General features: G+C 50.9%; 1 protein-coding gene across 2 annotated transcripts in view; it reads right to left on the bottom strand.

The window, feature by feature from the left end:
• The window catches only part of WDR88 (WD repeat domain 88), a 46,772-nt gene extending 28,552 nt beyond the window's left edge, over positions 1-18,220 (bottom strand). Inside the window, exons 1-5 of one of the 2 annotated variants that reach the window (XR_013410418.1) lie at positions 17,819-18,220; positions 11,993-12,103; positions 4,799-4,887; positions 1,894-1,957; positions 405-543 (exon numbers count right to left, since the gene is read on the bottom strand). Coding sequence is in view for 1 of the 2 variants with exons in the window: in XM_015123506.3 (XP_014978992.3) it covers positions 405-543; positions 1,894-1,957; positions 4,799-4,887; positions 11,993-12,103; positions 17,819-18,094 (679 nt within the window). In the remaining variant the exon portion in view is untranslated. The remainder of the gene's footprint in view (positions 1-404; positions 544-1,893; positions 1,958-4,798; positions 4,888-11,992; positions 12,104-17,818) is intronic. The other variant, XM_015123506.3, reaches the window with a different exon arrangement.
• Between the last annotated feature and the right edge of the window lie 1,636 nt (positions 18,221-19,856).

The following is a 19,856-nucleotide window of genomic DNA, read 5'->3' as shown; positions in this document are numbered from 1 at the left end:
GGAGTCTCACTCTGTCTCCCAGGCTAGAGTCCAGTGGCTCAATCTCAGCTCATTACATCGTCCACCTCTGGGCTCAAGTGATCCTCCCACTTCAGCCTCCCAAGCAGCTGGGACTACAGGTGCACGCCATCACACCTGGCTAATTTTTGTACTGTTTTTGGTAGGGACAGGGTTTCATCCTGTTGCCCAGGCTGGTCTCAAACTCCTAGGCTCAAGCAACCTCTCAAAGTGCTGGGATTACAGGTGTAATCCCAGCCACCGCACCTAGCCTAGTGTCCCAGCTTTAATGATGTGCTTCATACCATTACAGTTTCACCAAATAAAGCAATGGAAGGTCACTGTCAGTCAGTGACAAGTGGCTATTCCTATGGCCGACTGAAGAGTCAGGGAGCCTGCACCCTCACCTTTGATGACAGAAACGGTGGTGATGTTCTCAGCGTCCATTATGCAGATTCCATGATCCACGTCGAAGCCTGAGACCACGTATTTACCATCAGGAGAAAACTTACAGGAGACGATGAAGGTATCATACCTGACCTTCCACTGAAATGAGCCAACAGTCAAAGGTTGTTTTAAGCCAGGTGTGGTGCGTCGCACCTATAAACCCAGTGCTGGAAGATCGCTTGAGACCAGGAGCCTGAGACCAGCCTGGGCAACATGCAAGATCTCCATCTCTACAAAAGTAAATCATTAGCCAGGTATGGTTGTGCTCGCCTGTAGTCCCAGCTACTTGGGAGGCTGTGGCGGGAGGATCATCTGAGTTTGAAGCTGCAGTGAGCTACGATGACACCACTGCACTCCAGCCTGGGTGACAGAGTTTGCAAGATCCTGTCTCTAAAAATCGTCATCATCATCATAAAATAAAAACTTGGCTTATCTTATCTTTCTAAAAATGTTTACAATGAATATAAACTGACCTTTGCACTAACAAGAAAGGTTTTTTGTTTTTTTTTTTTGAGACAGAGTCTCACTCTGTGTCCCAGGCTGGAGTGCAGTGGCCGGATCTCAGCTCACTGCAAGCTCCGCCTCCCGGGTTTACACCATTCTCCTGCCTCAGCCTCCCGAGTAGCTGGGACTACGGGCGCCCGCCACCTCATCCAGCTAGTTTTTTGGGTTTTTTTTTTTTTTGTATTTTTTAGTAGAGACGGGGTTTCACCATGTTAGCCAGGATGGTCTCGATCTCCTGACCTCGTGATCCGCCCGTCTCGGCCTCCCAAAGTGCTGGGATTACAGGCTTGAGCCACCGCGCCCGGCCAAAAGGTTGTTTTTTTAAGGAAAGGAAGGAGGAAGGGAGAGGAAAGGCCTGCAGGAGCTGAGCGGGAGGGACCGCAGGGGTGAGGCAGGAGACCCCGAGGAGGCCCCTGAGCAGGGCTGAGGCTGCCTGGGGCAGGTGCAGGGCCAAGTGAGAGTCTTGGGCCTGTGGGATGGATGGAGAGCGGCCCCCTCCAAGATATAAAGAGAACAGACTGGTAAGGGCCAGAACCCTGGTTCTTGGGGGCACATGGCCTTTGTCCCATGGCCTCAGCCCCACTTCCTCTCTAATCAAATCCAAACATCTTACCGGGGAGCCTGGAATACCAGCCCCCACCCCCCACCCCCCATTCTGGCTTCTTTCTGTGTATCCAAACGCGTCCCATCTTTCAAGCAAAAGCCTTGGTTCCATCTGCCTCCTCCAGGAGTCTTCCTCCCCCAGTGCCCAGCCTCTCACCCTCCAGACTTTTTGCAAGCAATGGCTGTTGTGGGGTGCAGTTCACATCTGTACCTTCCATCCCCAGGAACACGCTTCCTTCCTAGAAGAATGGAGTTCTATCACCTCCCCCTACCGGGGATCCAACCCAAAGCTGACTGAGACTTGGTCAAGCTGCAACGCGCCCACTGGGCAGGCATACGTACCAGCAGCTTGCCTGTCTCCAGGTCCCAGGCCCTCACAGTCTTATCATAGGATGCGGCAATGACTCTGGAAATAAGATGATGAACATTGTTTCTTTTTTTTTTTTTTTTTTTTTGAGACAGGGTCTCCTTCTGTTGCCCAGGCTGGAGTGCAGTGCAGTGGTGCAATCCTGGCTCACTGCAACCTCCGCCTCCCAGGTTCAAACGACCCTCCTGCCTCAGCCTCCTGAGTAGCTGAGATTACAGGCGCCCACCACCATGCCCAGCTAATTTTTGTATTTTTAGTAGAAACAGGGTTTTGCCATGTTGGCCAGGCTGGTCTCACACTCCTGACCTCAAGTGATCCACCTGCCTCGGCCTCCCAAAGTGCTAGTATCATAGGCGTGAGCCACCGTGCCTGGCCAAACATTGCTTCTTAACAACAGAGACAGGTCTGTGGTCCTTTCCATCCTCACCTCCCCTCCTTTCCTTTCCTTTTTTGAGACAGGATGTCACTCTGTCATCTAGGCTGCAGTCCAGTGGGGCAATCCTAGCTCACTGCCACCTTGAGCTTCTGGGCTCAAGTGATCCTCCTACCTCAGCCTCCTGAGTAGCTGGGACTGTGAGCACTCACCATCATGCCTGGCTTTTTTTTGTTTTTTTTTTTAAAGAGACAGAGTCTCACTATGTTGCCCAGGCTAGTCTCTCCTGGCCTCAAGCGATCCTCCCACCTCAGCCTCCCGAAGCACTGGAATTATAAGAATGAGCCACCATGTCTGGCCTGCCTGTGACTTCTATGAAGACTTTTTTCATTTTTCTAATTTAGGACCAAGATTATAAATAATACAATCATCTTTAAAAGACTGCTCCATCACTCACCCTAGGGACCATTCTGTTCTCATTGAAACTAGAGAGAACCAGCCAAGCAAGGTGGCTCATGTCTGTAATCCCAACATTTTGGGAGGCTGAGGCAGGCAGAACACCTGAGGTCAGGAGTTCAAGATCAGCCTGGCCAACATGGTGAAACCCCATCTCTACTAAAAATACAAAAATTAGCCAGGCGTGGTGGTGCGCACCTGTAATCCCAGCTACTCGGGAGGCTGAGGCATGAAAATATCTTGAACCAGGAGGCGGAGGTTACAGTGAGCCGAGATCACACCACTGCAGTCCAGCGTGAGCAGGAGAGGCTCCATCAAAAATAAAAGGAAAGAAGGAAGGAAGGAAGGAAGGAAGGAACGAAGGAAGGAACGAAGGAAGGAAGGAAGGAAATATAACGTAACACACAAGGAACCACAGCACCATCATCCCCCATACTCTTCAGCCACCCACACATGCTCCTTTATATCAAGGGCTTTCAAAGTATCATTTCTTCTGTTTTCCTCTTCTTCTTCTTTTTTTTTTTAAGACGGAGTTTCGCTTGTCGCCCAGGCTGGAATGCAACGGCATGACCTCGGCTCACCACAAACTCCACCTTCCAGGTTCAAGCGATTCTCCTGCCTCAGCCTGCTGAGTAGCTGGGATTACAGGCATGCCCCACCATGCCCGGCTAATTTTTTGTTTTTAGTAGAGACGGGGTTTCTCCATGTTGGTCCGGCTAGCCTTGAACTCCCGACCTCAGGTGATCCGACCGCCTCGGCCTCCCAGCTGTTTTCCTCTTCTAAAGGGGTCTCTGCACCCACAAGGATCAATCACTTTCCTCTCTGCTCACATGTCTGTCTTTTCACAGGAATATAGTTTAAGAGACTACTTATTTTGTTCTGAAATGTTTTCTTGTACAAAAAAACATAAATGTATCCTTGTCTTCTTACATGGCATGTTTCTGTGGCAAAGTTTGTCCTCTGTATAAGACAAATTCCCATGTGGGCATGGTGACTCATGCCTGTAATCCCAGCACTTTGGGAGGCTGAGGTGGGTGGATCACCTGAGGTCAAGAGTTCGAGAACACCCTGGACAACATGGTGAAACCTCTCTCTACTAAAAATACAAAAATTAGCCAGGTGTGGTGGTGTGCACCTGTAGTCCCAGGTACTCAGGAAGCTGAGGCAGGAGAATCACTCGAACCCGGGAGTTGGAGGTTGCAGTGAGCCAAGATCGTACCACTATACTCCAGCCTGGGCAACAGAGCAGGACTCCATCTCAAAAAAAAAAAAAAAAAGATAAATTCCCATGAAACTTACATTTTCATACCAGTTTTCTGCTAACTATTTTATAGCTGCTGTTCAGGGTTAAAGTAAATCCATTTTAAAACAAATTCCTAGTAAGGGTGGTGGCTTATACCTATAATCACTGTATTTGGGAGGCCAAGACAGGAGGATTGTTTGAGCTCCGGAGTTGGAGGCTGCAGTGAGCTGTGATTACACCACCACACTACAGCCCGGGTGACAAAGCAAGACCCTATCTCAAAACCAAAAGAGGCCGAGCACAGTGGCTCACGCCTGTAATCCCAGCACTTTGAGGCGCCAAGGCAGGATTGTTTGAGCCTAGGAGTTTGAGACTAGCCTGGGCAACATGGCAAAACCCATCTCTACAAAAATACAAAAATTAGCCAGGTGTGGTGGTGCACACTTGTAATCCCAGCTACTCAGGGGGCTGAGGCAAGAGGATCACTGAGCCCAGGAGTCCATGGCTGCAGTGAACCATGTTTGCATCACTGCACTCCAGCCTGGGCAACATAGCAGAATCCTGTCTAAATAAAAAATTAAAATTAAAAAACGCCAGGTGTGGTGGCTCATACCTGTAATGCCAACACTTTGGGAGGCCAATGCAGGAGGAGAATCGCTTGAGGCCACAGGTTTGAGACCAGCTTAGGCCACATGGTAAGACCCCATGTCTATTACTTAAAACAAAAACAAAAATGTCACAGGCATGCCTATCTACAGCCTGCCTGCTCGCCCTCCCTCTTCCCAGTGTAAGACGAGGCAAAGATCACCTGCTGCTGTCGGCTGTGATGCTGCACTCTACAACAGGAGCCTTGGGCCTGTGCTCAAAATTGCGAACCACGGAACCATCCACCGCATCCTCAAATCAATGGGAGAGAGAGGAGAAGAGAGTGGTCACTGCCGTGTTTGCTGAAGTCATAAATCGAGGTCAACATTAGCCCTTAGCTTATCTCTGGTAGCAAAATCTGAGAACTCCACGGTCCTGGGACTCTCACTCAGCTCCGAAAGAGGAAAGGACTTTGCAACATGTCCCCTGAGCGGGAAGGACACCCTTGCCATTCTTGGCATCCATGGGAAATTACCCCGCAATTCCACAGACACCAGGTGGAAACTGGCCATGCTGGGGGCAGAGATGCAAACGGATGGTGTTTGCCTTTCCTACCGGCCAAAAAGGCTTTGCAGAATCTAGCAGTGTTTTCCGGGCCGGGCGCAGTAGCTCACGCCTGTAATCCCAGCACTTTGGGAGGCCGAGGTGGGTGGATCACTTGAGATCAGGAGTTCGAGACCAGCCTGGCCAACATGGTGAAACCCCATCTCTACTAAAAATGCAAAAATTAGCTGGGTGTGGTGGCGCACGCCTGTAGTCCCAGTTACTGGTGAAGCTGAGGCAGGAGAATCGCTTGAACCCAGAAGATGGAGGTTTCAGTGAGCTAAGATTGTGCCACTTCATTCCGGCCTGGGCGACAGAGTGAGACTCCGTCTCAAAAAAAAAAAAAGAAAAGAAAAGAAAAGAAAATGATCGTCTTGGGGTGTGGGATCGAGGCCCATGCACGCACTCTGGGCGGGCCCGGGCCAGCTCAGGGCAGCGCCAGAATGGATCAGGGTCCGTGGGGCTGTGCAGCTTTAGACTCGACAGTGACACCACGTGGCCAAGAGCAGGAACAGCCACTGTGCACAGATCGGCCCACTCCCTCCACACTGGGCATTTGGAAGCAGGACCCCACCCTGTGGACCCAGACAATTTAAAGGGCAAATACTGGTTAGACTTCAAATGAATGAGGGAAAGGGGGTCTAATAAATAGTTGGAAAATAAAGGAGATGTGACAATATTTGGCGTCTAAGTTTATGGTGAGTACATATTCAGTATTTCGGTACAGTCCCAATTTCATAAATGTATGTGGATGTGCATGGACAGGAAAAAAATACCTATGCCAACATTTTCACAGCCGTTAACTCTGGGGTCAATGGAAAGATGGGTTTTTTCTTTCTTGTATTTTCATGTGTTTCCTGTAATAAAATCATATTACCTTTGTAATAATATGAGAAAAACTACCAAACTTTTTTTTTTTTTTTTTGAGACAGGGTTTGCTCTATCACCCAGGCTGGAGTGCAGTGGCAAGAACACGGCTCACTGCACCCCTTGGCCTCCTGGGCCAAAGCCATCCTCCCATCTCAGCCTCCCAAGTCACTAGGACCACAGGCACACGCCACCGCACCCGGCTAATTTTTTGGTTTTGGTAGAAACAAGGTCTCACTATATTGCCCAGGCTGGTCTCAAACTCCTTGGCTCAAGCGATCCTCTTGCCTCAACATCCAAAAGTGCTGCAATTACAGGCATGAGTCACTGTGATCAGCATTTTTATTGTTTTGTTTTGTTGTTTTGTTTTGTTTTTGACACTGGATCTCACTCTGTTACCCAGGCTTCAGTGCAGAGTTGCAATTATGGCTCACTGCAGGCACCACTTCCTGGGCTCAAGCAATCCTCCCAGCTCAACTTCCGGAGTAGCTAGGACGACAGAAGTGCACCACCATGCCTGGCTAATTTTTTATTTTGTATTTTGTAGAGATGAGGGTCTTGCTATGTTGCCCAGGCTGGTCTCAAACTCTTGGCCTCAAGCAACCCTCTCGCCTCAGCCTCCCAAAGCGCTGGGATTACAGACGTGGGCCATTGCACTCAGCTTTCTGGGAGCTTTAAACCCTTTCTTAATCCTCTGGGGTGACTGAGAGGCCCCGGGGCAAGGGAGCCTCTCCCCTTGTCATTGCCCAGGGGATGGGATGGTAACTTACCACCTGTACAGTCCACCTTGTATCTTCCAATTCCCCCACATGATTCCCCCTCCCACCACCACCCCACCTTTTTTTTTTTTTTTTTTTTTTTTTTGTATTTTTAGTAGAGAAGGGGTTTCACCATGTTGGCCATGCTGGTCTCGAACTACTGACCTTGTGATCCACCCGCCTGGGCCTCCCAAAGTGCTGGGAATACAGGCATGAGCCACTACGCCCGGCCCTTCTTTCCCCTTTTGAGTTGGCGAAAGGACCCCCCGGGGCTGCTGTCTGTGTTGGTCAAAGGGCTCTTTTCTCCATGAAGGGAAAGATGCCTGTTTTCACCTTGGTTGTTTTCCCAAGATTAGAGACCCTAATCTTGGAGAGACCCTCGGTCCCCACAGCAGCCTCCTTGTTCTCGTTCCCTGCCCGTTCCATGCCACATCCACAATGCGGGCACTGCCACCTCTGCCACCTCGTATGCCCTCCTTCCCATAAGCCGTCCTTCTCCACGTCCCAGGAAGCACATCCAAGTGTTCCCCACCCACACCATGGACCACTCCCAGCCCTCCTCCCTCCACCACCTTCTCCAGGCAGCCCCCATCCCTGTGCTCCCTCCCTCTGCCCTCCTACCTCTCTTCTGAGCCCCTACCTTTGCTGGTCCCATTGGCTGCCACTCCAGGGACCTGTCTCCTCCCCTGGCTCTCTCCTCTCATCTTCGTCCCCTCCTGCTGGCTCCTTGAGACCCTCAGTTGTGGCTCCCACCATGCGCTCCATGTCCCTCCGTAGGGGGTGAACCCATAACCCTACATAGTCACCTCCTCTTGTCACAGTATCTTGGCCAAAATCTCCGCTGGCCTCCCCTCTCTGCCTCATCCACTGACCCCATTTCCAGTCCCTGCCCCCAGTAACACCTCAAATCCAAATACCTTTAAATCTTTTAAAAGCCCGTTTTCCTCTAGGTGCGGTGGCTCACGCCTGTAATCCCAGCACTTTGGGAGGCCAAGGCAGGCAGATCACCTGAGGTCAGGAGTTTGAGACAAGCCTGGCCAACATGGTGAAACCCCATCTCTACTAAAAATACAAAAATTAGCCAGGCGTGGTGGTGGGTGCCTGTAATCCCAGCTACTTGGGAGGCTGAGGCAGGAGAATCGCTTGAACTCAGGAGGCGGAGGTTGCAGTGAGCCGAGACCATGCCATTGCACTCCAGCCTGGGCCACAAGAGTAAAACGCTGTCTCAAACAAAAACAAAAACAATAAAAACCCTTTTTCCCTAATTGGAGATTACTGTGAATAACTTGGAAAGTCCATAAATGTACAGAGAAGCTGGGGAAAATATTCTTAATCCTATGTCCCATCTCCCTCTAATATATTGCCGCCTTTTTTCTGGTCATTTAAAAATAAGTTTGGGGCTGGGTTGTGGTAGCTCATGCTGTATCCCAGTGTTTTGGGAGGCCAAGGAGGAAGGATGGCTTGAGGCCAGGAGCTCAAGACCAGCCCAGGCAACAGAGGGAGATCCCCTCTATATAAAAAATGATAATATTAGCAGGACATGGCAGCCCATGCCTGTGGTCCCAGATACTCAGGAGGCTGAGGTGGGAGGATCACTTGAGCCCAGGAGGTCGAGGCTGCAGTGAGCCATAATTGCACCGCTGCACTTTAGCCTGGGCAACAGACTGAGATCCTACGTCAAAAAAAAAAAAAAAAAAAAAGTGCTCCCACACCTGTAATCCCAGCACTTTTGGAGGCTGAGGCAGGAGGGTCGCTTGAACCAAGGAGTTTGAGACCAGCCTGGGCAATGTAGTGAGACCCTGTCTCTACCTAAAACAAAAAAATTAGCCAGGCGTGGTGGTGTGTGCCTGTGGTCCCAGCGACTTGGGAGGCTGAGATGGGAGGATGCCTTTAGCAAAGGAGGTAAAAGGCTCAGTGAGCCATGTTCTTGCCACTGCATTCCAGCCTGGGTGATAGAGCAATACCCTGTCTCAAAAAAAGAAAAAAAAAAATGCAAGTTTGGTAGTTTTTCTCATGTTATTACAAAGGTAATATGATTTTATTACAGGAAACACATGAAAACACAAGAAAGAAAAACAATCGTCCTTCCATGACCCCAGAGCTAACAGCTGTGACTATGTTGGCATGTTTGTCTTTTTTTTTTTTTTTTGAGATGGGGTCCCTCTCTGTCTCCCAGGCTGGAGTGCAGTGGTACAATCTTGGGTCACTGCAACCTCTGCCTCCCAGGTTCAAGCAATTCTCCTGTCTCAGCCTCCAGAGTAGCTGGGACTACAGGCACCCGCCACCACACCCGGCTATTTTTAGTAGAGACGGGGTTTCACCATATTGGTCAGGCTGGTCTTGAACTCCTGACCTCAGGTGATTCGATCACCTCAGCCTCCCAAAGTGCTGGGATTACAGGCGTGAGCCACCACGCCCAGCCAGCATGCGTCTGTTCTTGTCCACACAAGTCCGCATACATTTATGAAACTGGGACCTTGGTGGCCCATGCCTGAAATTCCAGCACTTTGGGAGGCTGAGGCAGGAGGATTGCTTGAGGGCAAGAGTTGGAGACTAGCCTGGGCAATGTAGCAAGACCCTCATCTCTACAATATAAAATATAAAAAATTAGCTAGGTGTGGTGGTGCACTCCTGCAGTCCCAGCTACTCGGGGTGTTGAGATGGGAGGATTGCTTGAGTCCAGGAGGTTGAGGCTGCAGTGAGCCATAATTGCATCACTGCACTCCAGCCTGGGTGACAGAGAAAGACTCTGTCTCTAAAACAAAACAAACAAAAAATGCCTCTAGTGTCATCCTGTGGGGTGTGGGGGTGAGGCGCCCAGAGAAATCAGTAGTTTTTCTAACAAGATCTTGAGGCTCTGGGCTCTGTGGGCCAGGTGTCCATAAGGACAGCTACAGAGGGCAGGAGTGGAGGTGAGTTGAGCCCCGGGGCAGCCCCTTCACACAACTGGTCCTGTGCAGCACAGGCAGACCCAAGGAGGCCCAGGAGGTCATGCAACCCCCCGGGGTCACACAGCTAAACGTGGGGTCCACCACAAACCCTCCTGCCCAGTTGGCATGGCCTTGGCACAGATTGTACCTTGTGGCTGTGTGTGTGTGTGTGTGTGTGTATGCGTATTTTCTTCCATTTCCATTTCACAAAAGAACAAGTATGACGATATAGGCCAATGGTCTTAAATTCATTTAAAAAAAAAAAAAAAAGACAACAGTGGGGATTGACTGATAATGTCTCCAAAAAATCCTCTGTTTCAAACCCTTAAATCCTTTTGCCTGTACTGCCCTAAGAACCACTCAACTGATGTCTTTATTTCGGATCTCCGTGTAGTGTCTGTCCCCCTAGCAGGAAGTACCACGGAAAGCACTCCTTCAAGGTCGTCTGTAGGGTGAGGGGCTATCCTCTTCCCCGTTACCCAAACCAGAACCCAGGAACCAGCCCCAGCTCCCTCCACTCCCGTCCCTGAAGCCAGATGCTGCAAAACTCAGAACGGAGCGTCCTCTCCTGTGAGCCCCAGCCAGCCACACAGCCTTCTGTGGCCTGGCCCCATGGCCACTGCCTTCCCCCAGCCCTGCTCCTCCCCAGCCCTCCTGAGCGACCGGCACTGCCCGGGCCTGCTGGCCATGCCCCGCAGTCCCCTGGAGGGCTCCAGGAGCCACCTCTGCCAACCTCATCTGAACATCACAGCCCCATCCCCGGTGCCCCTGCCTCCGCACCTTGGGGTGCTGATCTGAACCCAGGCCTACCTCTTCCAACCACCCCTCATGAACAGGTCCCAGGGCTGGACACCTTTCTGTCCTCTGTGACCACACAGACCTGGCCATCCAGTCTCTGTGGATGGAACTCAGTTTTCCAGATGAGAAGGAGACTCAGAGAGATGACATCCTAGGCCCCAAACACAGCCAGGACTTTCGTTCTCTGACAGGTGTGTGGGGTGGCCGGGCGCCGTGGCTCACGCCTGTAATCCCAACAATTTGGAAGGCCGAAGCAGGCGGATCACTTAAGGCTAGGAGTTTGAGACCATCTTGGCCAATACAGTGAAACCCTGTCTCTACTAAAAAAAAAAATAGCTGGAGTTTGAGACCATCTTGGCCAATATAGTGAAACCCTGTCTCTACTAAAAAAAAATTAGCTGGGCATGGTGGCATGCCTCTGTATTCCCAGCTACTAGGGAGGCTGAGGCAGGAGAATCACTTGAACCCAGAGGCGAAAATTGTAGTGAACCGAGATTGCACCACTATACTCCAGCCTGGGCGACAGAGCAAGACTCTGTCTCAAAAAAAAAAAAAAAAGAAAAAGAAAAGAAAAAGAAAAAGAAAAAAAGGTGTGGGGGCCAGGCACGGTGGCTCACACCTGTCATCCCTGCACTTTGGGAGGCCGAGGTAGGTGGATCATCTGAAGTCAGGATTTCAAGACCAGCCTGGCTAACATGGTTAAACTCTGTTTCTACTAAAAATATAAAATTAGCCAGGAGTGGTGGTACACACCTGTAGTCCTAGCTACTCAGGAGGCTGAGGCAGGACAATCACTTGAACCTGGGAGGCGGAGGTTGTAGTGAACTGAGATCACGCCATGACACTCCAGCCTGGGTGACAAGAACGAAACTCGGTCTCAAAAAAAAAAAAAAAAAAAAAAGGCCTGGCGCCGTGGTTCACGCCTGTAATCCCAGCACTTTGGGAGGCTGAGGTGGGTGGATCACCTGAGGTCAGGAGTTCAAGACCAGCCTGACCAACATGGTGAAACCCGATCTCTACTAAAAAAAAAAAAAATTAGCTGGGTGTGGTGGCACATGCCTGTAATCCCAGCTACTGTAATCCCAGCTACTTGGGAGGCTGAGGCAGGAGAATGGCTTGAACCCAGTAGGCGGAGGTTGCAGTGAGCCGAGATCACACCAATGCACTCCAGCCTGGGCAACAAGATCAAAACCCCGTCTCAAAACAAAAAAGTGTGGCGCTCTCAGTCCAGAGGTCTCCATCCCATTCCCACTGTTTCCAGGCCCACAAGCTGGCAGCAGCCACCTTAACTTCATCCAGGCTGGGCTCTCACCTTCCCCTCCTTCTGGCACTTTGCTCAGAAGACCTGCAAACCAGGACCCACAAGTGCCTGCGAGTTTAGTGCTGAGGAACTCGACATGGGAGGTGCCTAAGCTTAAGAAAGGTTTTCGCTCCGGGAGCACCTGCCAGTGGGCCACCTACCCACAGCTTCACCGTGCAGTCATGGGAGCCACTGAGGAGCTTTGTGTCATCCACACAGAAGTGACAGGTGCTCACAGCATGCTCGTGCCCACTCAGAATTTTAAATGGGATCTGAAAAAAGGAGAGACCAGATGAGTTAAACATATTGCAGGACACAAGATCAATGTACAACAGTTAATTTTATTTCTAAACACTTACAATAGGCCGGGCGCGGTGGCTCACGCCTGTAATCCCAGCACTTTGGGAGGCCGAGGCGGGCGGATCACAAGGTCAGGAGATCGAGACCACGGTGAAACCCCGTCTCTACTAAAAATACAAAAAATTAGCCGGGCGCGGTTGTGGGCGCCTGTAGTCCCAGCTACTCGGGAGGCTGAGGCAGGAGAATGGCGTGAACCCGGGAGGCGGAGCTTGCAGTGAGCCGAGATCGCGCCACTGCACTCCAGCCTGGGCGACAGAGGGAGACTCCGTCTCAAAAAAAAAAAAAAAAAAAAAAAAAACACTTACAATAAACCAACTGGAAAAAAATGAATTTAAAAAATTCTGGCCAAAGAGGGGTGGCTCACGTCTGTAATCCCAGCACTTTGGGAGGCCAAGGCGGGCAGATCACCTGAGGTCAGGAGTTCGAGACCAGCCTGGCCAACATGGCAAAACTCCATCTCTACTAAAAATACAAAAATTAGCTGGGCATGGTGGCACACACCTGTAATCCCAGCTACTTGGAGGCTGAGGCAGGAGAATCACTTGAACACAGGAGGCGGAGGTTGCAGTAAGCCAAGATTGCACCACTGCACTCCAGCCTGGGCAACAGAGTGAGACTCCATCTGAAAAAAAAAAATTCTGCCTGGGCATAATGGTTTATCCCTGTAATCCCAGCACTCTGGGAGGCTGGGGCAGGAGGATTGCTTGAGCCTGGGAGTTCAAGACTAGTCTGGGCAACACAGTGAGACTGTCTGTACAAAATTGGAAAAAAAAAAAAAAAAAAAAGACAATGAGCCAGGCATGGTGGCGCACACTTGTAGTCCCAGCCACTCAGGAGGCTGAGACAGGAGGACTACTTGAGCCCAGAAGGTTAAGGTTACAGTGAGCTATGATTGCAGCACTGCACTCCAGCCTGGGTGACAGAGCAAGACCCTACCTTTAAATAATTAAAATTAAAATTAAAATTAAAAATTTAAATGGGCAAAGGATTTGAACAGATATATCTCCAAAGAAGATATGCAAGGGCTGGGTGCGGTGGCTCACAACTATAATCTCAGCACTTTGGGAGGCTGAGGCAGATGGATCACTTGAGGCCAGGAGTTCAAGACCAGCCTGGCCAACATGGCGAAACCCCATCTCTACTAAAAAAAAAAAAAAAGTAGCCTGCTGTCGTGGTGTGCTCCTGTAATCCCAACTATTCAGGAGGCTGAAGCATGAGAATTGCTTGAACCTGGGAGGCAGAGGTTACAATGAGCTATGATCATGTCACTGCACTCCAGCCTGGGCAATAGAGTGAGACCTGTCTCAAAAAGAAAAACAAAACAAACAAAAACAAAAACTATATATATATATATATATGCAAATAGTTGATAGCACATGAAAAGATTCTCAACATCACTCACCACATCAGGAAAGTGCAAATGAAAACCACAGTGTGGCCGGGCGCAGTGGCTCATGCCTGTAATCCCAGCACTTTGGGAGGCCAAGGTAGGTGGATCACCTGAGGTCGGGAGTTTGAGACCAGCCTCATCAACATGGAGAAACCCAGTCTCTACTAGAAATACAAAATTAGCCGGGCATGGTGGCGCATGCCTGTAATCCCAGCTACTCGGGAGGCTGAGGCAGGAGAATCGCTTGAATCGCTACTCAGGAGGTGGAGGTTGCGGTGAGCCGAGGTCGTGCCACTGCGCTCCAGCCTGGGCAACAAGAGCAAAACTCCATCTCCAAAAAAAAAAGCCTGGGTGACAGAGCAAGACTCCATCTAAAAAACAAAAAAAGAAAAAGAAAAAAAGAAAAAAAGAAAAAACAGAAAGAAAGAAAAGAAAACCAGAGTGTGATACCATGTCATATCTGTTAGGATGGCTATGATCAAAGTCCCATAACAAGTGTTGGCAAGGATGTGAATAGTTGAAACCCTCCTAACATTGCTGGTAGGAACGTAAAGTAGTGCAGTTACTTTGAAAAATAGGCAGTTTGACCGGGCACAGTGGCTCACACCTGTAATCCCAGCACTTTGGGAGGCCGAGGTATGTGGATCACCTGAGGTCAGGTGTTTGAGACCAGCCTGGCCAATGTGGTGAAACCCTGTCTCTACTAAAAGTACAAAAATTAGCCAGGCAGGGTGGCATGTGCCTGTAATCCCAGCTACTGGGGGACTGAGGCAGGAGAATCACTTGAACCTGGGAGGCAGAGGCTGCAGCGAGCCGAGATCATGCCACTGCACTCCAGTCTGGGCAACAGAGCAAGACTCTGTCTCAAAAAAAAAAAATGTGTCATGGCCATGCAACAGAATATTACTTGGTAATGAAAAGGGAAGGAAGCACTGCTACAGGCTACAACATGGATGAACCTTGAGGAAGTTATGCTAAGGAAACGAAGCCAGTCACAAGAGACCACATATGGCTTGATTCTATCACTATAAAAGGTCTAGAATAGACAAATCTATGGACAGAAAGTAGAATTGCCTGGTCTGGGCAGGATGGGTATTGGGGAACTGGGGAGTACAGTACTCTGTGAATACCCTAGAAACCACTACAGCTTCTATGGTTAAATTATATGGTATGTGAATTATATCTCAGTAAAACTGGAAGAAAAAAAAGAGGACAGAGCGCGGAAGCCTGAAGTGTTCCCCCCGACCCGCCCATGGCGACACGTCCCAGGTTGAGTTGTGGAAGTGTAGCGGTGGGGGAAATGTTGGAGGCAAGACGAGGGGTGTGGCCTGGAAGGCAGTGTCAGGGTGCTGGGCTGAGTCGGCAGGAGGGCAGGGGTGAGGGGATGCGACGGTTCAGGGCGGCGGTGGCCTTCGGGTTGCAGGTGATATGCGGGGTGTTGATGTGCAGGGTGTTCGGGAAGCGCAGGTGAGGATGCAGGGGATGAGAGGATACCCCGCTTCTAGGGGACTCGGGGACACGGGGACACTGGAACGTGGGCTCGGGCCTCCAGGGCGCGGGAACACGGGCTCCGTTGCCAGGGAGCGCGGAGAGCTGGGACTGGGCTTTTCTCCGGTAGAGTTCGCTAACCCCGGGCGGTCCGGGGCCGCGCGTGCAGGAACGGCTTCCTACCCCAGGAGCGGCCCCAGTCCCCGGGACGGGATGTGACCTGCGCAGCCCTCCCGCACCGCCCCCGCCCCTGGCGACCCCAGCCCCCGCCGCTCCTGCAGGGTTTGGGTTATCTCTCTCATTAGGAAAACCGAACTATCATTAAAAATTGAAATTAAATTTGCTGGATGCAGTGGCTCACGCATGCAATTCCATGAGTGAGGAGGAGGACTGCTTGAAGCCAGGAGTTTAAGACCAGCCTGGGCAACAAGGGAGACCTCCCTCTCTACAAAAAAATTAAAAATAAAAAAAAAACCATAAATAAATAAATAATCAAAATTAAAATTAAATAATTTTAAAAATATATAATTTAATTTAAAAAATAGGAAGCCGGGCGCGGTGGCTCACGCCTGTAATCCCAGCACTTTGGGAGGCCGAGGCGGGCGGATCACAAGGTCAGGAGATCGAGACCACGGTGAAACCCCGTCTCTACTAAAAATACAAAAAATTAGCCGGGCGCGGTTGTGGGCGCCTGTAGTCCCAGCTACTCGGGAGGCTGAGGCAGGAGAATGGCGTGAACCCGGGAGGCGGAGCTTGCAGTGAGCCGAGATCGTGCCACTGCACTCCAGCCTGGGCAACAGAGCGAGACTCCGTCTCAAAAAAAAAAAATAAATAAATAAAAAATAAAAAATAAAAAGTAGGAAAACACACACACACACACACACACACACCCGCCCAGAACTCCATCATGGGAAAACGTCAGCAAGAGGGAGAAACCATTCCACTACCCCCACCACAGGCTTTTCTGGGGCCCTCCTTTCAGGTTTTTTTCTGCACACAGTCCCTTGGGATCCACTAGGTAAAGGGGTCCCAGGGGTTGCAGAGAGAAGTCCCCAACACATAATTACATTTCAGAGGCACTGACATAGCTCATGCAGAGGACAGAGAATTTGGGCTAAAACAAAACGGTTCTTCTATGTGTAGCATTCATTCATGTATTCCACAAATAAACCTAGAGAACCTCCTCCCCCATGGGGCCTGGACTTGATGCTGCAGCTCAGCAGCCACCTAGGAGCAAAGTCTCCAACTTTGAAGTGTCAGTTGCTGGCAGCCAGATGACATCTTGAGGACAAAACGGGGATGTCAGGCCATGGCAAGAGGCACAGAGGAGACAGTGGCCCCGGCTACTTTAGACGGGCAGTCAGGGAGGGCCTCCCCAAGAGCGCAATACCGTGGAGGCAGGGACCTGCCAAGAGCCCTGAGGCCAGATCTGCTTATAGGTCAGCAAGACAGGGGGACCGGGGAGGAGAACATGGAGAGGGGCCAGATTTGAAATGGCCTGGAAGGCCACAGGCAGATCACCAGACTTCATCTTAAACATGCTGGGAAGCCAGGCAGAGGTTTCGAGGAAATTATTAAAAACACACTCTGACATCTACATGTGAGTGCATGAAATCAAGGCCAAGCAAGAAACGCTACTTACTGAGAATGTTCTTTGTTGGGTTTTTGTTTTGTTTTGTTTTTGAGACGGAGTGAGATGATCTTGGCTCACTGCAACCTCTGCCTCCCAGGTTCAAGTGATCCTCCCGCCGTGGCCTCCTCAGTAGCTGGGATTACAGGCATATACCACCACGCCCAGCTAATTTTTGCATTTTTAGTAGAGAAAGGGTTTCACCATATTGGCCAGGCTGGTCTCAAACCCCTGACCGCATGTGCTCATCTCGGCTTCCCAAAGTGCTGGGATTACAGGCATGAGCCACCACACCCAGCCAGTTTTTCTCTCTCTCTCTCTCTCTCTCTCTCTGTGTGTGTGTGTGTGTGTGTGTGTGTGTACGTATATATATATATATTCAGCATATATATATATATATTTATTATGGAGACAGAGTCTCACTCTGTTGCCCCGGCTGGAGAGCAGTGATGCAATCATAGCTCACTGCAGCCTTAAACTCCTGGGTTCAAGGGATCCTCCTGCCTCAGCCTGTCAAGCGGCTGGGAACACAAGTGCGCCCCATCACACTGGGCTAAGTTTATTTTTTGTAGAGATGACCTCTCACTATGTTGCCCAGGCTGGTCTCAAACTCCTGGGCTCAAGTGATCCTCCCACCTGGGCCTCCCAAAGGGCTGGGATTACAGTTGTGAGTCACTTTGCCTGGCCCAATTCATTGTTGTTATTATTAATTATTATTCTGAGTTTCCCGTTTCTTCTGACGCTAACTCTATCTCCTGGAGGGGGAGAGCTGAGCCACCCACCCTTGGGCTGCACTTAGGAGCATCACTCTGGATGGTCCTACGGAGACTGTAAGGTCTAGGTGGGGTCAGGGTGCACATGGAGGCGCAGAGCCTCTTCCCAGCCAAGAGTCCTGGTTCCCCAGCAGGTGGCAGTGCGGGGAGCCCTCGCCAGCATCTCCAGCAGGCCCTGCTCGGCTGTCTGACCTTTTCCCACTGATGTACCACAGATGGGGGAATGGGCCTAGGGACTCTGGAGGCCCTGGTGAAGCCAGGTGGGTTTTCCATGGGTTCCCCCGACAGCCCGAGCGCCTTCCTCACGTGTGGGGAACAGGCCACTGCCCCCTGCGGCGGTTCTGACCTTGGAGAGAGGCTCCTGGTCGCCCCAAATCAATTTCTCCGGCATCTGCTGCTTCTCAGGCGACAGCTGCAGCGGTGGTTCCCTGTCCAAGGCCAGGGGGTCGAGGGTGGCCAGCAGGCGCGTGTGCGGGATGGACATCCTGAAGCGGCCTAAGGCCCTCGCCAGGGTTCCCCAGGACAGCTTGCCGGGAGGATACTCGCCGGCAGGGGCCGAGGGTGGCGGCAACTTGCATTCCCTGTCCGGGGCTGTCGGGGAGCACCGCCGCGGCGAGGCCATCTCAAAGCCCTGCCCGCCGGTGGCCGCCCGCAAGCCTAGATGGGAACGGTGGCGCCGCGCGCCCGCGCCTGCACCAAGCACTTAGGAGGCGCGCGCTACGCTGGGCCCGCAACTTCGCTGCCTCCTCACCCGCTGGGTGAAATATGGTGCCACCCCGCGCAGCACAGGTTACCCATAGAAAAATGCGCTTTGCAGCTGGGCGCGGTGGCTCATGCCCATAATCCCGGCACTTTGGGAGGCTGAGGCGGGCGGATCACCTGAGGTCAGGAGTTTGAGACCAGCCTGGCAGGGTTTAGTGAAACCCCGTCTCTACTAAAAAAAATAAAATAAAATAAATACAAAAATTAGCCGGACATGGGGGCGTGCGCCTGTAGTTCCAGCTACATGGAAGGCTGAGGCAGGAGGATGGCTTGAACCCAGGAGGCAGAGGTTGCAAAAAAAAGAAAAATGGGCTTTGCATTCTGGGAACCAGGCCGAGCCAGCAAAACCAGTGCCCCAGCCTCCAGCCCTCCCCTGTGGTTTCCGTGACTCCGTCACAGGGCAATTTCTTCATGTCCTCTGCCTGGGTACAGCTCCTGGCCAGCCCACTTCAGGTCAAAACAGAAAAGGTCAATAAGTTATGGGGTAGCCCCTGCACGAAATAAGATAGTTATTAGGGGCGGGTTTGCAACATTTATAATAGCATGAGGGAAGTATCTGTCACAACCCCAACAACAGTAACAGGGAATAAAATGCTACCACCAGTCAGATAACAGCCCCATAGCTAGAAAAGGACAGGGTGGAGTGATTCAAGATATTGAAGGGTGCCATCTTTGGATGATAAAAAAGTGATTTTCTTCGTGTGTGTGTGTGTGTGTGTGTGTGTGCGTGTAGATAAGAGTCTCTGTGTCACTCAGGCTGGAGTGCAGTGGTGCAATTTCGGCTCACTGCAACCTCCACCTCCAGGGTTCAAGGGATTCTTGTGCCTCAGCCTCCCACACAGCTGGGATCACAGGCGTATGCTCCACAGATCTGGCTAATTTTTTTTTTTTTTTTTGTATTTTTAGTAGAGACAAGGTTTCACCATGCTAGCCAGGCTGTTTTCAAACTCCTGGTGTCAAGTGATCCGCTGGCCTCGGCCTCCCAAAGCACTGGGATTACAAGCATGGGCCACCACACCCGGCCTCTTCCTTTTTCCTGCTTTTAAAATTGTTGTGATGCTACTTTCATAATGTAAAACACAAAGGCTCAGTACTTTATTTTTTGTGGAGACAAGGGTCTCTATGTAGCTCAGGCTGGTCTGGAATTCCTGGGCCCAAGCAGTCCTCCTGCCTCGGCCTCCCAAAGCTCTGGGATTACAGGCATGAGCCACCACACCTGGTCTGCACTTTATTTTTGGAAAAGGTCTCCTTGGTGCACATGAAATGGCCTCAGAGCATGGAGCTGCAGCCATGCAACCCAGGCTGTGGGTGTACATTCTCCCACCTGGTTTCCCTGCCTGTCTCAGACACTTTAGTGACATCTACCCTGAGAGGATGAGGCCCCCTGCCAGGCTCTGGCTCTGCCCTCCCATGGGGCTTCCTGGGTACCAGCAGCAACCCAGTCACCCAAAGAGGGAAGAGCTTCATTCCCAAGAAACGGCAGGAGGGGCCGCAACCGCCCCCTCTCACACACTTGCCCTTCAGTGAGTCCAGACTGTCTTCATCACAAAACCAGAGAGAAGCCTTCACTTTTAACTTCTTTTTTAACATCCCAGGAAATTGTTTAAAAATCACGAAGAAAA

The sequence above is a fragment of the Macaca mulatta genome, chromosome 19 (genome assembly GCF_049350105.2).
Source record: "Macaca mulatta isolate MMU2019108-1 chromosome 19, T2T-MMU8v2.0, whole genome shotgun sequence".
In the NCBI taxonomy this organism is placed as follows: domain Eukaryota; kingdom Metazoa; phylum Chordata; class Mammalia; order Primates; family Cercopithecidae; genus Macaca; species Macaca mulatta.
This window is presented reverse-complemented; position numbering and strand designations above follow the sequence as displayed.